The sequence below is a fragment of the Apiospora kogelbergensis genome (assembly GCF_038363985.1).
Source record: "Apiospora kogelbergensis strain CBS 113332 chromosome Unknown utg000009l_segment0_segment0, whole genome shotgun sequence".
NCBI lineage: Eukaryota > Fungi > Ascomycota > Sordariomycetes > Amphisphaeriales > Apiosporaceae > Apiospora > Apiospora kogelbergensis.
In genome coordinates this window covers 863949-880434 of record NW_027117426.1, presented here as the reverse complement: position 1 = coordinate 880434, position 16486 = coordinate 863949, and the positions used below count along the sequence as shown (strand labels likewise).

Genomic DNA, 16486 nt, shown 5'->3' with positions numbered 1-16486 from the left:
TACAGATGCAGCCCTTCACAATATATCTATGTTAGGCATTGATGCTGTCGCGACAACAAGCGGGATTACACTTCGAGGTGGCTGGATTCTTTGTTTCATCTGGCAGTTCGTTGTGTGCCTGTTAGCTCTCCTGTTTTCTTCTGTTCTAATCCTGGAATTTCTTCGGAACGGGCCTCGATAGCGAAGACGATATACAACTGTTTACACTTGGTAGGGTACATATGCTGGATGCGAGGGTTTGCATTATGTTCTACTGTGGGGAGGAGTAAACCGAGCTCGACGACCGCACTGGTACACCTTGGCAGCCCTCGTGGCGGCTACCCCTTATAGCTGCCCGTCTACATATAGAACCAGCATCTCGTATGTAGATCCAAGCCAAGAAGCAGACGGGGCTGCTGGCCAATGCCATGGCGATGATGCTAGACCCCGGCTTCTGGATTTGGAAATGCCCCCGTTCCCTCGCCCCTAATTGGCGCTGCAGCCTTTCAAACCCGCTCTATCCCTGTCGCTATAGGGATACTAGCGGAGGCAGGTTGATCAAGTTTAGTAATGAAAACGGACGTGGACAACTCTGGATGTACGTGATATAATGGATTGTTGGGGGACGTAGGCGGTGCGTAGGGTATAAATATCACGTCCGCCAGGCAAATACCTTGTTGATGACCACGCTACACAAATATCATCATCCGCGAGACATTCATGAAGATGAAGACCAGCCACTTTATCGCTTCTTTGTCCTTGGTGGGCGCCGTTGCGGCGGTTGAAATGACCCGATACGCCGCCGCCGCGGGTGTTGAGCCAGGCTTCGCATCTTACTTGAAAGAGTACGCTCAAACATTCCTCACGAGGGACGCTCAGTCCTTCGGGCAATTTGGACGTTAAGTACGAAAGGCTAACGAATCATCTCCTTGTGTCTGCAGGCTCTATGCCTCTGCGGAAGACCCCAGCGCCACGAACACCTTCACCGATTTCTTCACGCCCACGGGCCAGCTCCTCGTGCTCGGCAACGTCGCCACGGGCGCCGAGGCCATCGTGAAGCTCAAGCAGCAGCTCCTGCCGGCTACCGGCACCAAGCACTGGAACCACCTGCCCAATGCGACGACGGTGGACTCGGAGACCGCGGACCACAAGACGCACCAGGTGCTCGGGGTTATTGAGACCCGGTTCGACGGTGCCAGTGGCAACTGTTCCCAAGCCTAGTGAGTATGACCCAAGTTCCGAGCTTTGTAACGTTGAATGAAACGACATCAGAGATGGGACTGCTGCTAACCCGCCAATTACCACCAACCTCTTAGCTACTCTTCCCGGTTTACAGTCACCAAGGACTCTGCGAGTGGCGTGACACAGCTGACCCCTCATGCGGGAAACTTGGTTGCTTACGACGACTTTGTCGTTGACCCCCTGAGTCTCCCACCCACATCGCTTGCGGTACTTTCTGAGTGGCCGCAGCCAAAGAAGAAAGATGAAAAAGAGAAAAGACTGATGCGGATTTCCATCGCATCCATCTGAGGCGGCTGATAACTTTTCGAGGGATGAAAGAAAACCATGATGAGAACGCGAGTCATGTGACTATCCACTATCCAGGGGGAAGGGTTGTGACTCGTGTGAACCTATTCGGCCCGCAGCGGCCTTTATGTTTTGGGGACGACTCTCTTGCTCCGATGGGGGCTTGTCACAAATCTGATCTTATATACCCCATAGAGGAAATGAAGTCCATATGCCAAGCTGCATACATATATGTAGTCGGGTCTTGGTCTACTGGGGGTACGGACTGGGGTGAAACAAATCACGAAATAGATACAACATGCTCGTTGACAACCCCGCCGGGTGTAGTTGTAGTGGTGGCATAGCGCATTTCACACACCTCGTTGCTGATCGGACAGGTGCTCTCTATACGGAGGGTGCGCGGCCTGGGTTCGAATCTTTGGGCGGTGGGGGGATTCTTTTTGGGAGTTTTCAACGTACGAGCGCGCAAGTTTGAGAGTTATATAAAGTTTTCATTTCTGTTGGTTAACCGCTCGACATTGAACTAAAGGTAATAAAAGAAAGTAGAACGACATCCCGAAAAGGAGGCAACACGAGATTATCCATTCGGAAACCATGCCAATGTATAAAAGTCAGCATCAACCCTCCCAGCCCTCCTTCTTCCTCAGATTCTGGCCCTTGGCGACTAGGCCGTCAATGTGAAGCATCTTCCCGATCCCCTCGACGGCCGAGCCTCTCACGGAGTCTGGCGGGGGGTTGTACCGGTTAGCTAGCAGCACGCCGAGTCTATTTGGGGCTGTGGGGATTTACCTTTTCGGAAGTCCGACGTCTTGTTCCCCGTCCCGGTACCGTGGGTGGTGGCGGGCCCGAACTCCGCCTGGTCTGCCCCGCTAGGTGTGATGGCATCGACGATACTTTGCCGTTTGGACGTAGGCTTGGATGACTGCAGGGTATTTGGTGTCAGCTAGCTTTCATCATCTGGACTTTGAAAAAGCACGGGGTTAGGGGAGCCAGCGTACATCAGACATGATCTAGATTGATTGATATGGGCAACTATTCGACGGACGTATGCTTGGCTGAGTTGAGCGAAACACGTCGGCTTGAGCTTCTGTGTTCTGGAGCAGAAAAGGGGCTCCAAAAGAACTTAACAATATTGTAGTCAAGTACGCTCTCAAAGCACATCGATAATTCTCAATGATAATGTACGCTTAATGAACCTAATCATCAGTGTCAACTCCATATATACGTCAGTGGTCTCGCTGCCAGCCATCGAGGCTTAATGTGAAGCATTGGGGTGGCAGGCACTTTTAGCTATCTCTGACCTATCAAAGTACATGATCGAAGCTTTCCCAAAGGTCTTGGCAGACAGTCCATTCCTCGGGACGGTTGGAGCTAAGATCCTAAGTGGTCGATCTGGAGAGCGATAAGCTTCAATCAGCCCTATTGCGTCATAGGGATGTATTGAGGATCAGCGAGCCATGCACGCCCGCAATCTGCATGGACTTGTGTCTTTGGCTCAATGTTTCGTTAGCGTGATAACATTGTTTCGTAACTATGGCGACGAGATGGATGGCTAGCTACTCTTTTCAATGATAGAGGTGCCTGTATAAGAGCGTTCAGAGATGTTGAGTCATATCATGACAATTTAGTACATTTATATGCTTCTACTATACATATTCATTGCGGCTACAATAAGCCTCTATATGATGTTAAATAAACTATTTTTCAGAGCTGACCTTCTTAGTCACAGCATGACCGTCCAATGGTGCCTCAACATCGACCGACTGGCCCCTTACCACGCCCACGCCTCCTTCTGCGAAGCTGGATTGCAGAATTGGAGGCCCGGAGAAGTGTTTCCTTCCCCAGACGAAGTACCACACGATACTGATGGTGGCAAAGCCGGCGAACACCACACTAGCGTAGTTCATGGTTTTGGGATCGAGGCCGGCCAGATTGGTCGGCATGCAAAACAGGAAGATGGCCAGGACGATCCACAGAAGCGTGGCGACGTTGATAAAGAAACCAAACTTTCCGAGCGAGAAGGATGCATGGGCAAGGTGCTTCCTTCCACGGCAGACAGAGACCAAGATGGGTAGCCCATAGGACGTGGACAAGCAGATGGTGGCCACTCCAGTGAAGGAGCTGAACGCCGCATTACTCCCAAAATAAATGAGTCCTAGGAGGCAATCGACGACGGCAGACAAGGTCAGAGCCCACAGCGGGATATCAAATCTCTTGTTCACCCTCTTCCAAAGACCGGAGCCCGGAATAGCCCCGTCACGGGCGAAGGCATATGTGCAACGACTGGATGCCGTCAAGGACCCCACGCCGGCAAATAGCCAGATCCCCAAGACGAGAAAGAGTAGCCCGAAACCACCGCCGGCGCTCCCGGTGGCATTCTTGAAGATGTAACCGATAGGCTGTCCGTTGGCGATGTCGAGGAGAATGGAAACCTCGGGCAACACGAATAACACAGGTATCAAGAAAATCAGGCCTGTGAAACCGGCAGCCACCACCGACAGCACGATGGCCTTGGGCACTTCACGTTCAGGCGATTGGACTTCCTCGCACATCGAAGCAACCATACCGTAACCAGTCAGGACATAAGCTGGCTGAAGCAAGCCGATAAAGAAAGACCATCCCAAAGGCCATCCCGAAGCCGAGGCGTCGTAGTGGGTAAAAACGAATTCCCCACTGCGTTTCTCGGGCGCCATGGCCAGCAAAACGATCAGGATAATGATGATGGATGATCCAGTCCAATAAATGCACACGGTGTTGATGAGGTCGAGATGTTTGGAGCCAAAGACGTTGATGGAATAGCACAGCAAAGTGACCGCCCAGAACATGAGGACGGTCTGCCACGGCGTGGCGACGTAGTCCTCGTCCCATAGCGAGATGGCACTGAGGATGAGCTGGGCACCACCGAAGTTAATCGATAGGGTAACGGTCCAGTTTCCGCAGAGCGTGAGCCAGCCGGTGACCCAGCTGGCTATGGGAGCCCACTTGGGCGAGGCGAGCAAGGCAGCCCAATAGTATACACCGCCGGAGGTCGGATAGACGGAGCAGATCTCTGCGAGGGAAGCGGCAATGGCGGTGGAGATGAGCGACAGAAGCACCCAGCCCCAGATGACGGTGACGGATTGGCCGTTGGCCAGCGAGATGTAGAATGTCGTCGAGAGCCCGTAAGGCACGGCCATGATGGCGAAGGACAGGCCGAGCACCGAGAGCATGCTTAGGCTTCGGGGAAGCTCGGACTTGGTTCATGTTTGTTAGCTTTGGTTTCCCGACAACCTTTCGGGGCAGGAGTGATTTACCTTGTACCCCATCTTGGCGAGTGCGTCGTTGGCCAAGGCATCATTCGCTGCATGCGCCTCGTGCGAGTGCCGGCGGTGCTGGTCGCCGCCGCTGGAAACGGAGGCTTTCCGATCCATGTTGTGCTGCATGAATTGATTGAAGCCGATGCTTGGCAATATTGGGGTAAGCCAGAATTTGGAGGAATGAAGTCGGGATCTGCGATTCGCGACTGCTACCCTCGGTCTTCCTTTATCTCAGAGGGAGAAGAAACGGAAGAACAACAAGTCATTTGACTTGGGGTTGAGCAGCAACGCGGCTTCGCTCTAGGGCCGTTTCAACTTGGCTGCTTATCGCGCCGTAGACGGGAAGCCTACGCGATCGCGATGAATTGGCCCGGGGAGTTCTGATATGAACCCTGCCTCTTGCTGCGACGCACCGCTACGTCAGCTGGTCATCCAATCCTCAATTGGTCCTTAGTCCCGGGACTATCGCGGGGCCAGAGATAAGACCTGATGGCAATCAACGTACGAGACAGCAGTAAATGAGATAGCAAATGAGATGGCAAATGAGGTGAGATTGAAGAGATAAAGACCGAGATATGTAGATTATGCAATGGAGACGAGGAACAACGTTTCAAATAGCAAGCCGATCCCGCACACAGTCGCTCGCGTGCCCGCTCCCCGGAAGCTGAGGGGATCGGACAAGCGAGTCAGGTACTGGTCAGGCCGTCCTGTCTACTGGCCTCTCTCCCCTGTCTCTTGCCTTGTTTCTTCCCCAGCTCTTATCTGTTCTCCAGTTAGCCAAGCCGCTGACCCGTTCAGCTCCATCACTAACTTTGGGGTTAGATAACCAAAACGCGGGGTAGTTTAGTCATGTCGGGCTCACGATACGGCACGCAGTGAAGCCACACACACATAGACCAGCCACAGAGACTCAGGTCGTCTGATTATAAAAACGCATGTCCGTCCGCCTTCTGGGCAGCTGCTAGAGTTCAGCTGCATGGGACTTCGGAGGACCAGAATGGCAACAGTTTTTGGCCCAAGGTCTGATGGTGTGCTGGTGTTGCTCCGCGCAACGTGCTTGCAGACGGGGACCTTTAGCGCGGCGCATGCCCGTGCTGATTGGTCGGCAAACAGCCCCTATTCTTATCGGTGACGGGCCCGATGCTTTTCCGACATGCATTCCATATCTTGTGTCGGGCTGGCATAAAACGCCAGGACGCTAGTATTAATCTTTCATTATTATATCTAAATGATCATGACCCTGCGAGAAATTCGAGTTTCCCAGGATATACTGTGTATCTGGGCTAAACCTGTGCAGTCCCATCATACCATGTCGTCTTGCATAGTAAGTCGTTTTGCCGAGACATTATATTCATGGCTTGGTGCCACGGCGCTGGTAGGCGACTCGATGTCGACTTTGACCGTCGTCTCCAACTTGATGCCCGAGAACCCACTGGCAACTTCTCCCAAGATGTCTTCGGTACTATCCTGTCTCGTAAACCCGGCCCTTTGAGATCGGATCTGGCCGGAACGTGACTGGCGGGCCGGGCGCGGGCCTTGCATTTCCTTGAACAACAATGATCTCCGGGTGATCGCATACAGGACCGTGTCGACCCAGCCGGACGAAGTGAAGAGGCTGCCGGCGAAGAAGAAGTAGCTGTTCGGGGGTTGGCGGTTCGACATGCTGGCCATTCGTCCAGCTCTGTATGATGAGTGATTAGCGGCTGGTTTCCACAACGGCAAGGGGGTGGTGACTCACGCCAAAGGTAGCGTCAACACGGTATAGGCCAGAGCGTAGGCCAGCATCGCCCTACTAGCTTTGTTCAAGCTCTCAATGCTTTCGCTGCTTCGAAGGCGACCTCCGGGCTTTCTCGCTTTCCACAGATACCAGAAGCCCACCGTGTACACCGCGATCGAGCCGAACTCTATGATGAAAATCCATAAGTAATGCAGAAGAAGCCGTAGCTCCTCGTGGTCCGATTTGATCCAGCACTGAAGATGGTCAGCTATAATCTGGAAGATCTCGATTGGGGCATGATTTACTCACCCAAACGCCCGCACGCTCGAAGATGTAACGCCCTCCAACAATGGGCGCCAGAGAGGTTAAGAGCAGAGCGAGTCCCCAAACAGCCGAGACAGCGGCAAGGAAACCTCGGTGGGATAGACTCTTCGCGAAGACCACTTGATACACGGTATGGACGGCGATGGCCAGGACGAAGAATGCGCTTGCCACATCTCCAAGCTGGATCAGCCAGCCTTGCACGAAGCAAGCATCGCTAGGTCCGATGATTTGGCGTTCCGATGCCCAATAGAACGAGATAAGAAATCCAAGAGATTGGAGACAATCAGCCAGGATAAGCTGATAAATCAGGACAATCGATTGGTTGTGTCCGATAGAACTCGCATAGAACCTTTGCCAGGAAAGCATGCGCCAAGTGATGAATCCCAAAAGGCATGATGTGAACAGGAAGGAGATGGTCGCAAGGCAGCCGATAGCCAGGAGTCCGTTGAAGGTCGAATCGTCTATATTGAGGAGGCTGTCCTCCGGCGACGCCTCGTACGACGACATGGCACCAAAAAGAAAAGATAAGTCTGCTCTAAAAAGCTTGGTTATGTCGGTGCCGAACCAAAACTGTGTTGGGAGCAGATCTGGAAACCATATAGCTGGATAGGGCCAATGACATGGGCATTCGAAATCCTGTCCCTGAAGCTAAAGCAGGGGTATCCGTAGCCTGCATTACGGAGACGGCATAATGGTGCTTGATGACTCGCCACTGGGCATCGCCTTAAAGATGGATTTGGGCCGGCTCATATAGCGCTTCCAGCTTGCGCATAGCGCTTGCCGATCACGGCGAGCGAGGGCGAACCAGCCGACAATCCACGATGTCGAACCTCTCGTATAGCTGGCAAGACTAATCGATATCATGTTCAATACGCACGAGACGGCGATGTGTTCCCCGGATTCTGCCCGAATGAATGGGTGCCTACACTGCATGTCCTCGACTTACGTGGCATCAATCAGGCCATACCCCAGGATCTGTGACCCTTGCGTACATCAAACCCGGTCGAGTTTGGGAGCGCAGGAGGTCAAGGCGATGGGGTTTTGCATGGGCAGAAGCATGGGGGAGTGAACCTGTTGCCTGTCAGCCTGTCAGTGCCTGTCGCCCATTGGTGGAGACAAGATCACCGGCGCAAAGGGAGGATGGATCTGCTAGCCCTCACTAGCGCAGCACTACATGCGCTACTGATCATGGCATACGTGATTGCACTCAGCTCATTACGAAATGACCGCCACGGGTCACATTCCCTATTCGTGTGTCCATGCTGCTGGGAAGCATGAATGAATATCGGTATGGAGCCCGGCAGCCCGGAGAGAGTCAGGTCTTGACCCCTTTTAGCTCGACTCCGCAACGTATAATATCCTTTCCCCCAATTTGTTGCCCGGCAGTCCAATTGGAGTTGAGGCAGCCCATCCGGCGTCGAAGGATCACCGAAAACGAATGCCGCTCTTCGAGACTAGTAACTTAAGCTCCTACAAGCATTCTTAGCAGAGGTTAAGAGTGCGGGAGGGACGCAGCCAGGTAGCGCGTCGGTCACTTTTGTCAGACATTGGTCAGAAGAACATCACCACGGCGCTTACTTGTGCTGAACTCGGATAGCTTAATTTCAGAGTCAGCTTCGAGAACAATGCTAGTAGTAGAAAGAAAAAGCTTTCAAATGCTAATGTTTCTAACTTTTCTCTTTAGGGCAGGCAGCCCATCGAGCACATATTCTTACAGCGGCACAGTTGCTCTCATAAGCATTTTCATCTTCATGATTTGCCTATCAACATTGCCGCGCAACTAGGGCGCCGGATTTTGGTCCGCATACGGACCGAATGTGGTGCATCTGCCCTCCATATTTCTCCAGAAGGTCTCTTTCTCGCGCGAAGGAATAGCGCATACTTCTCCATATGCTAATGCCTATAGTAAATGCCGAAATCCGTAGCACACAAAGAGCATGTTCCCATTCATATTCCTGGGGCGCCTTCTTTCCGCACTTACTAGTCAGGCCTGGCTCCTCCCACTAGGTAGGCGTAGCCCTGCGGGCCTAACTTCTTGGCATCTAGTCCCAACCTGTCTGCAAGGCTGTTGATGATTCTCTCCAATAGAACGACTCTGGCGCGGCAGATATCGTATAGTAGCCTGCCTCCGTCTGCTAATATGGACCACCAGAGTGAAGCACAGCTCAGTATAAAGCTGTAGCTGCGAGTCATAAAGCTAGCTGCCTGTCATGTTGTCTCTGGAAGACCCAGTGATCTACATATCCCCGCATATTACACGACCGGGGCAGTAGCTGAGTGCCGAGAGTCACGGAAGTAGAACCTGGGAGCAATTCCTCCTGGTGGTTGTTATAGAAAACAACGATCTTCGCACGACATTGGATCAACAATATATATGGGTCAGTCATTCAGTTCTATAGTGGCGCCACTTGTTCAAGTAATGAATGATATAACCACAGCCTATCAGCTTATGTCCCCTGAAATACAAGCTCAGTCGTCCCCCGCCGAAGCGAATCTCGACATATTCCGCAAACACGGTCCATGCTCCATAAAGAAGAGCGGCACCAGCAACACCAAGCAGGGGAGGCGCCTGGGGTCCACGCCGAGGTTGGGGGACATGGGACGTGCGACGAGAGGCAGGCAACACCAAAAACGCCACGTGGTGAGGACTTCGCCCAAGACCAGCGGGGGAAGGCAGGCCTCTGGCATGACGCCATCCTTGTTCAGCATGGCGGCCAGGAAATGCAGCGTGGACACCACCGGGTCAAGGCCCCGCTTTCACGTGAAGACGATCGGGAAAGCTTGGAGGGCGAGGAAGAGAAGCCCTGAAGCCCACACATATGAACGAGGCGTAAAGCGATGTATCTAGAATCACTAGTTTTACAAAGAATATCCTATAGTCAACTATAGGATGGCGTATAGAATGTATTAACAAATTCAAGACGACTAATAGGATAGGCCAGCTAAGATATTAGCAACATCTAATAGACCAATCAACTGCCTCCCGAACTCTACACACGGGAATGAGAGTCGTTATAACCAGAAAGATCTTAAATGAAGTATCCTTTTTTTTTATTTCTTGGTTCAATGAAACATACTGCCCCCCTAGTATTAGTGACAACGAAACATGACGAGTGAATTGCCCTAAATCTACACCTGACTAACTCAGGTTTATGCAAAAGATCCTCTCTCGTTCGAAACTCTACTGAACACTCGGCGAAATCGCCCCCGCTCGTGGTCGGGGCGATCCTGCACCCATCTTGAGTCTTTACCTGTTCTGGTGAAATCTTCTATTGGGTCGGGGTTCGATGGCCGAAATTTAGTATCTGTACGTCGTTTGCCCTGAGGCGTTTGGAACATGCCGGCGATGTACTGGAATACCGGGTTCACGAAAAACGCTAGAAAGACAATGGGCAATGAAAAGGCTAGTGTAAGACCGGCTGCAAGGCATCCATATCAGCATATGCGAGACATTCATTGAAGGTGCTCTGTCTGGTCTTTTGCTGGCGTACCTAATCTCGAGAATGCCCATTCGGGGCTGTAGGACAGTTCTCCGGAGTCCCTGTGAGGGAAGCTGGTGATGTCGAGGGCGAAGAGTGAAGTGAAGAATGTCAGAGGTAACTAGAGATATTATTTTACCCGTTAGTCGCAGTTGACGGATAGGATGAACAAATTCTGGGTCAGGGGTGACTGACGAAAATGGCGGTGACGGTTGTGAAGACCATGATGATTCTGCCCTGGCTGGTAGCTGACTCGGATGCTTTCCGGGCCCAGACTGCTTCGGATAGATTCGCGTCTTTCTGCTTGAGGTCGAGAAGGTGATTAACCTAGCCAGTTAGTCAGTGAGTAGAACCATTAAGCGACGGCCGGTGAGCTGGGATTCGAATGGGTATGACAGACATTGTCGTGAACCATCTTGGACTCCCTGACCAGTTTCTCCAGCTCTTTGAACTGGTTCGTCATGAGATGATCATACGACCCAACGAGCTCCATGACATCCCTGCTCTTTTGGTCTCGCTGGCCGGCGAACTCGGCTTCCAAGAAATCCAGCGTTCGGTTGAGCAGTTCCAGCTGGGTGCGGAAAACCCCCATGATTAGCTGGAGTTCATCCTCGATGTCTTTGATCTCTCGGAGCAGCTCCACTTCCCCTCTGATGTCTGTGCCATCACCACCACCCGGTGTGCGATCAGAGTTTGCAAGACCGCTGGTGAACTCGTCGAACAGCTCGACTTCTCTGTTTGCCTGTTTGCGGGCTATATGTCAGTCTTGGCGTCTGTTGTGGATAATTACTAGTCGCTTTTGAGTCTTACTGCCGTGGCTATAGCCGATTCAAATTGGCGTAAAAGCCGTTCCCGGTTTTCGCCAATCTCCCACTCGAGCGTTTTTCTTATAGCAGCAGCTACGGCCAGCGCAACCATGGCGTAAACAGAGGTAATGCGCGTCTGTCCCTCTTTGTGTTGAGTAATTTGTTCCGCAATTTCTTTGCCCAGGTCGATGGACTCCTTATTCCACGGTTCAGAGCATGAGGTTATGATTGTTTCTGGCATTGAGGTCAGCCAGCTATCGGGACCAGAATATAAGTTATATCAAGGGTAGAATCTCACTATTGTTCACTATCAGCAGCCAAAGTTGATCGACCATACATATGAATCGTTTCTCCTCTCGGGGGTCGGTCTGGCGGCGGAATATGACCTGATCGGTGTTGCGGATATCCGTGTCTTCTACCGAGTGGTAATACGACTGATCCAACGTCAATGGAAGGTGGACGTCGCCTCTGCGTTGGCGATTGTAATGTTCAAACATTTGTCTGTAGCTTTTCAGGTGGGCGCTGGGTCTTCCGGGGCCTCTCTCTGCTGTGCCTCGAAGGGCCTCATCCACCTGATGCATCTCGAGGTAGTTTTCGACACGTGTAAACGTCAGAAATGGAACCTGTTGCAGTCTATAAGCAACCTATTCGGCATCCTACACAGTGAGAGAAAGATGCATACCGCGACTTGAACGATAGGTCGTGTGATGCCTTCCACCATGGGCGTTAGTATGTCAGGCTTGAGGAATCGTGCTCTTTCTGACCCAGCGTCCTTGGAAAGCCAATCATCCATGGCCGCCCTGAACGATCGGTAGGACGCCACTAAAGAATCTGTGCCATCTGACGACTCTATTGGTGTATTCTTTCTCCGATCGATTCTGTCGACTGTGTCGCTTGGTTTGGCCATCTGTTTAGATGCCTTCATGCGCCTTAGTTTGTCCAGATAGATCATTTGTGCCAGATCCTGCGCCGTTTTCTGTTAATAACACAATGTAGACAGCCGATCACTGTAAACTTGCCTTTAACCACACCTTCTTCACAGTGTGTCAGTACGATATAGGATTTGGATGTGGGTTTATGAGGACAACAACGCCACTTACATTATTGGCCGGTAAGTGCACCCATCTAAGACCTAGGTGACCTCCTCTCCTCCGCGTGTTGGCTACCGCAGACATGATCTCTCGGGGGCCGTAGTCGTATAGGCAATTGAGGATGGAAAATCCCGGCTTCTCCAAAGGACCTCCTTTGGTGTATATGTTCATGATTTGGTTTTTCATCGACTTGCAGATCTCCTTGGCGTCCTTGTTACAGATCGGCTGAGTTAACTCCAGTGGTGTGATTTCCTGCGTGCTCGACTCTGGAGGGGTCAGCCACTCAACAATTTCCAAAGATACTGACTTGGCTTGCTGAGCAAGATCACAAGCTGTTCGTCCCATTGCATCTTTTGTTGTCAGGTCATAGCCGCCGCCCCTTGCAACAGAGCTTACAAGGTCTACTCGGTCATACCAAGCCGCCCAGTGCAAGACTGTCCAGCCAGCCGTGTTCTGGTCGCGGACTCGGTCCGGATTTTCGGTCTGTAAAAGCAATGGCATGACAGAAACCATAGCTGTGTGTTCTACTGCAACTGCTGCAGCCTGGATCGGTGTTACGCCGCTGCTATTCGGTCGTCTTAGCTGCTCTCTCACCTTGCCCGCCTCGTCACGCGCCAGGAGGTGGCGGAGGACTTCGGTAAAGCCGTAGAAAGCAGCGAAATGATAAGCGTTGTTGCCCCATTTGTCTTCGCCTTGGAGATCTGTGCCATATTCCAGGAGCGCCATGGCGGTATCTTCATGTTGGTTCATGATGGCATCGAAAGCAAGTGTACAGCCCTGCTCGAGTTCGGCAACTACTGTCTTGATGCGGCCTGTATCTTGGGCGACTTGTAGTATGTGCTGGACAGCACGGACGCAGCCCCTGGCCGAAGCCACTCGGATCAAAGTTACGTTCTCAATGTTGTCCGCTGCAAATATGCGTTCGGGAGCCATTTGCCTCAAGAAAAATTCAGCCGTCTCATCATTTTCTCCGAAGCAGGCAAGATACGCTGGGTTGAAATTTCTCTCTGATAGGGCATCTGTATTTGCGCCTTTACTGATCAGAAGGGACGCGATATCCGTTTGTCCATTTGCCGCGGCCGTGAGCAACGGGGTCCAACCGTGGTGGTCGGTGGTATCGATCTTTGCGCCCATTCCGTCCAGTATGTATTGGACCGTATCCCTCCAGCCATGCTGCGTGGCTTCGTGGAGGGGGGTGCTGTATGTGTCACCCAGCTGGTCTATCAAATGCGTGCTTAGGGCAACCGGTAGATTCTGGAAACGTTCCAGGACAGCTGTACAGCCCTTTCGCGCTGCGAGATGCAATAATGTGTCATCGTCCAGGGTTTCGTTAATATTTGCCCCGTACTCGATTAGAGTCAGCGCCGCTTGTAGGTTTACGTTGCCCTCATCGCCATCATCTGGTTTATAATCACCGAGGACATCCCAAAGCGCCCAGCTGTCGTGTTTTAATAAGACCTTGGCAATTTCGGGCTTTTTGAGCTCGGCGGCATACCGCAGAGCGGTTCTGTTCTTCTTGTCAACGTGGGTGTACTTGGCGCCATGAAACAGCAAGAGCTCCAATATCTCCTTGCCCGACTGATGTGCTTCCACAGCATGAAATAGTGCCGTGTGGCCGTTAGAATCACGTGCTTCGAGATTGGACATAGGAGCCAACAGCCCAACCATCTGAATGAGGCCCAGAGAGGCAGCCCAATGTAGCGGTGTTCTCCCTTTCGAATCTCTGTCATTGGTGTCATATCTCTCGAGCTCTAACGCGTCTTTCAGCCCGTCTTGGTTATTCTCTTGAACGAGGACAATCAGCCAAGGTTCAATCCGGTCTTGTCGGCGAACTAAGCTAGTCCGTTAGCTCATGGCATCAACTGCGAAGGGGCGGCAAGATAGAGATAGTACATCGCTCGAAGTTCAGCTCGGAGTTATTGAGCTTCTTGGATTTGCGCATGCTGTGCGACTGGTTTATATTCAGCCCGTGGTCTATCTTCGTGGCTCTTGTTACAGTAAACTTGAAACGTAGTTGCGAATGGACATAGTTCTTGGGAGTACAGTCAAAAGGATGCATACGAGAATGAGGAGATGGAAAACTGAGAAAGTCCCAGTCTCGTAGCAAATATTTATCCACGGTAAGCGAGCGATTGGCCCCCAAATATATTTCAGCTTCCAGCCACACCTCTCCAATATGACCCCGCTGCTGATATTTTCCATAAGCATGGAAACAAATGCGGCATGGCGCACCCTTATGGATAGTCACAAGGAACTTATCGAGTGGAAAGTTGAGATTGCAACCCAGCTCATGCACATCCATAGCCGGAAGCGAGGAGGATGCCTACTTTTCACTAATTATAATACATCCCAGGGGAGAATGAACTAGATAGTGAAATTGCTAACAATCCTATAGATAGCGAATGCAATAGATATAGCCGGTATTAGTAGAATGTAGTAAATAGGAGCTAAGCGGACCCTTTCCCATTGCCATTGCCATGAGTAGTCTTCTCCGGGAAGTAATTTATGTCCCCCTCAGGGGTTCGCATACCTATCCTGTCCCACAAAGACCGCGCTCGGATGTAAGGATCAAGCTGCCAGTAGTTCTCCTTGATAATCCGGGCAGCCAGCTCGTTTCTCCGTGTTTTGGTGTCTTCGTCCTTTGGTTTGCTGATCCACTGGCGCGTCGCCTCCTCAAACTCTTTTCCAGAACTGCCCGAGCCGCCAGGAGCTGTTCCTTTGTCACGGTATCGCGCATCTTTGCGTTTTCGTCCGTGATAGGCTCCACGTACGAGTACTCCCAGGGATCCTTGCCACCTAGCTCCTTGGGTAACCCTTCTGGATCGATGTACTGACTGAGCTCCTTCGTGTTGGCGGTGAAGGAAATCTTGTTGGCGATAACCGGATCGGCGATCCAAGTGCTGACCTGCTCCTTGTAAGTTTTATTTCTGCTAGGCGGTTTGAATGGGGAGGTTCAAGAAGAATGTAAAATAGAAAGGATATCCTCACCAGTTTCCATATGCCCGTGAAGATCCATGGGGCTTTATGCACCATGACTTTGCCCAGCATTTCTGGATAGTTCGCCTCGAAGCACTCAATGATGAACTTCACCAGTACATAGTCCTAGATGCAGTCAGTTATCAAGTGACGCGACCCCTTCAGAGTGTTGAGTATGTTACATACCAGGTTTCCCATTCCAAATCCCGTGAGATCGAATATGAGGGCCTGGAGGTCCCAATTAGCGACTTTCCGAGATAGGGGGTTGAGGCTCAGGATACACATACGGCAGTATCACAAGGCGGTGTAATAGCCAGCCGCGCTGTCTCAATGACGTACACGACCCAGCGCTTGAGAACCTCCTCGGACTGGTCGCGCTGGAAATGTTGCCGGACGCGTACGATGCACACCGGGCGTCCGCTCTTATCCACTCCGCGGACGATGCACTTACCAGCACGCATCTGGAACATGAAATCCTTGCCGCGCCTCTGGGTCGCGCTGTCTCCGGTGGAGGATTCTTCTTCCAGTGCCAATCCCTCACCGTCACGCAATATCTCCTCGACGTGCATCACTTTCGTCCGCCATTGCAGGGTCGCGACTAGCATGGTCACGGCCTTGTCCACGTCCCATTTGCGCGCCCGCAGGAACCGCAGGAAGAGGCCGTCGGGGTGCTCCGCTTGCACCATGGCCCAGAGTGCGGACCTGATCTCCTCCGGGCTCATCTCCGCGACCTTGGAATTGGCGGTCTGGTCCGTCATCGGGGCCTCCTTGGGTGATGAATCGGTGGCATCGTTGCCGCCACCTGGGCTAGGGCTGTGAGAGCCGCATCTCCTCAGGACCACGGCCCACATCTCAATCAACTTCGACTCCTGTTCCGGAGTCAGGTTTCCAACCCGTCCCTCAAGTAGCTCCATGATGCTGACGGCCTTCGCAGACACCGGGCGAGATAGATGAAGAATATAATCTCAAGTCCTGCGGTGAAGGACGTGGAAGAAGCAGGCAAATGGTCAGAAATACATGTCCACTGGTAAACGATACGATACTTGTACTAAACAAGCCTGAAATTTCCAGAAATGAAATTATGGTGGCCATTAGCGACCAGATGACGATTGAAAGGATCTGCCTGGTGATTACTCCGTAATTGCTTATTGGTTTTCGGACTCTTTGCGAACCCGAGCCCCCAAGAAGTATAGGGGGTTTGTGGGTCGCGGCCATTGCGGGGATAGCGTGGCTTCTTCGCGAATCCATCGTGCGTGCCCAGCTGACCGGATCCTTCGGCCGAGTCCCTTTG

General features: G+C 52.0%; 8 protein-coding genes across 8 annotated transcripts; 2 read left to right on the top strand and 6 right to left on the bottom strand.

Moving 5' to 3' along the window:
• Nucleotides 1-705: 705 nt before the first annotated feature.
• Nucleotides 706-1200, top strand: PG998_013358 (uncharacterized protein; the record flags this gene model as incomplete). The annotated part of the gene is made up of 2 exons (XM_066880174.1): nucleotides 706-824; nucleotides 921-1200. The coding sequence occupies 2 exons, from the start codon at nucleotides 706-708 to the stop codon at nucleotides 1198-1200; spliced, it is 399 nt and encodes a 132-aa protein (XP_066724313.1).
• Nucleotides 1201-2123: 923 nt separating this feature from the next.
• On the bottom strand, nucleotides 2124-2513 carry PG998_013357 (uncharacterized protein; the record flags this gene model as incomplete). The annotated part of the gene is made up of 3 exons (XM_066880173.1): nucleotides 2124-2271; nucleotides 2313-2428; nucleotides 2505-2513. The coding sequence occupies 3 exons, from the start codon at nucleotides 2511-2513 to the stop codon at nucleotides 2124-2126; spliced, it is 273 nt and encodes a 90-aa protein (XP_066724312.1).
• A 690-nt stretch (nucleotides 2514-3203) lies between these two features.
• PG998_013356 (amino acid permease-like protein) lies at nucleotides 3204-4916 on the bottom strand (the record flags this gene model as incomplete). Its single annotated transcript, XM_066880172.1, has 2 exons — nucleotides 3204-4739; nucleotides 4800-4916. 2 exons carry the CDS (start codon nucleotides 4914-4916, stop codon nucleotides 3204-3206), a joined length of 1653 nt encoding a protein of 550 aa, XP_066724311.1.
• A 1188-nt stretch (nucleotides 4917-6104) lies between these two features.
• Nucleotides 6105-7350, bottom strand: PG998_013355 (uncharacterized protein; the record flags this gene model as incomplete). Its single annotated transcript, XM_066880171.1, has 3 exons — nucleotides 6105-6483; nucleotides 6541-6773; nucleotides 6829-7350. The coding sequence occupies 3 exons, from the start codon at nucleotides 7348-7350 to the stop codon at nucleotides 6105-6107; spliced, it is 1134 nt and encodes a 377-aa protein (XP_066724310.1).
• Nucleotides 7351-9363: 2013 nt separating this feature from the next.
• Nucleotides 9364-9651, top strand: PG998_013354 (uncharacterized protein; the record flags this gene model as incomplete). The annotated part of the gene is made up of 1 exon (XM_066880170.1): nucleotides 9364-9651. One exon carries the CDS (start codon nucleotides 9364-9366, stop codon nucleotides 9649-9651), a length of 288 nt encoding a protein of 95 aa, XP_066724309.1.
• A 645-nt stretch (nucleotides 9652-10296) lies between these two features.
• On the bottom strand, nucleotides 10297-11240 carry PG998_013353 (Ankyrin repeat protein; the record flags this gene model as incomplete). Its single annotated transcript, XM_066880169.1, has 4 exons — nucleotides 10297-10443; nucleotides 10518-10649; nucleotides 10723-11064; nucleotides 11133-11240. The coding sequence occupies 4 exons, from the start codon at nucleotides 11238-11240 to the stop codon at nucleotides 10297-10299; spliced, it is 729 nt and encodes a 242-aa protein (XP_066724308.1).
• A 163-nt stretch (nucleotides 11241-11403) lies between these two features.
• On the bottom strand, nucleotides 11404-13866 carry PG998_013352 (uncharacterized protein; the record flags this gene model as incomplete). The annotated part of the gene is made up of 4 exons (XM_066880168.1): nucleotides 11404-11751; nucleotides 11811-12104; nucleotides 12229-12702; nucleotides 12814-13866. 4 exons carry the CDS (start codon nucleotides 13864-13866, stop codon nucleotides 11404-11406), a joined length of 2169 nt encoding a protein of 722 aa, XP_066724307.1.
• An 800-nt stretch (nucleotides 13867-14666) lies between these two features.
• Nucleotides 14667-16109, bottom strand: PG998_013351 (uncharacterized protein; the record flags this gene model as incomplete). The annotated part of the gene is given in 5 exon segments (XM_066880167.1): nucleotides 14667-14897; nucleotides 14912-15124; nucleotides 15208-15321; nucleotides 15382-15423; nucleotides 15483-16109. 5 exon segments carry the CDS (start codon nucleotides 16107-16109, stop codon nucleotides 14667-14669), a joined length of 1227 nt encoding a protein of 408 aa, XP_066724306.1.
• Between the last annotated feature and the right edge of the window lie 377 nt (nucleotides 16110-16486).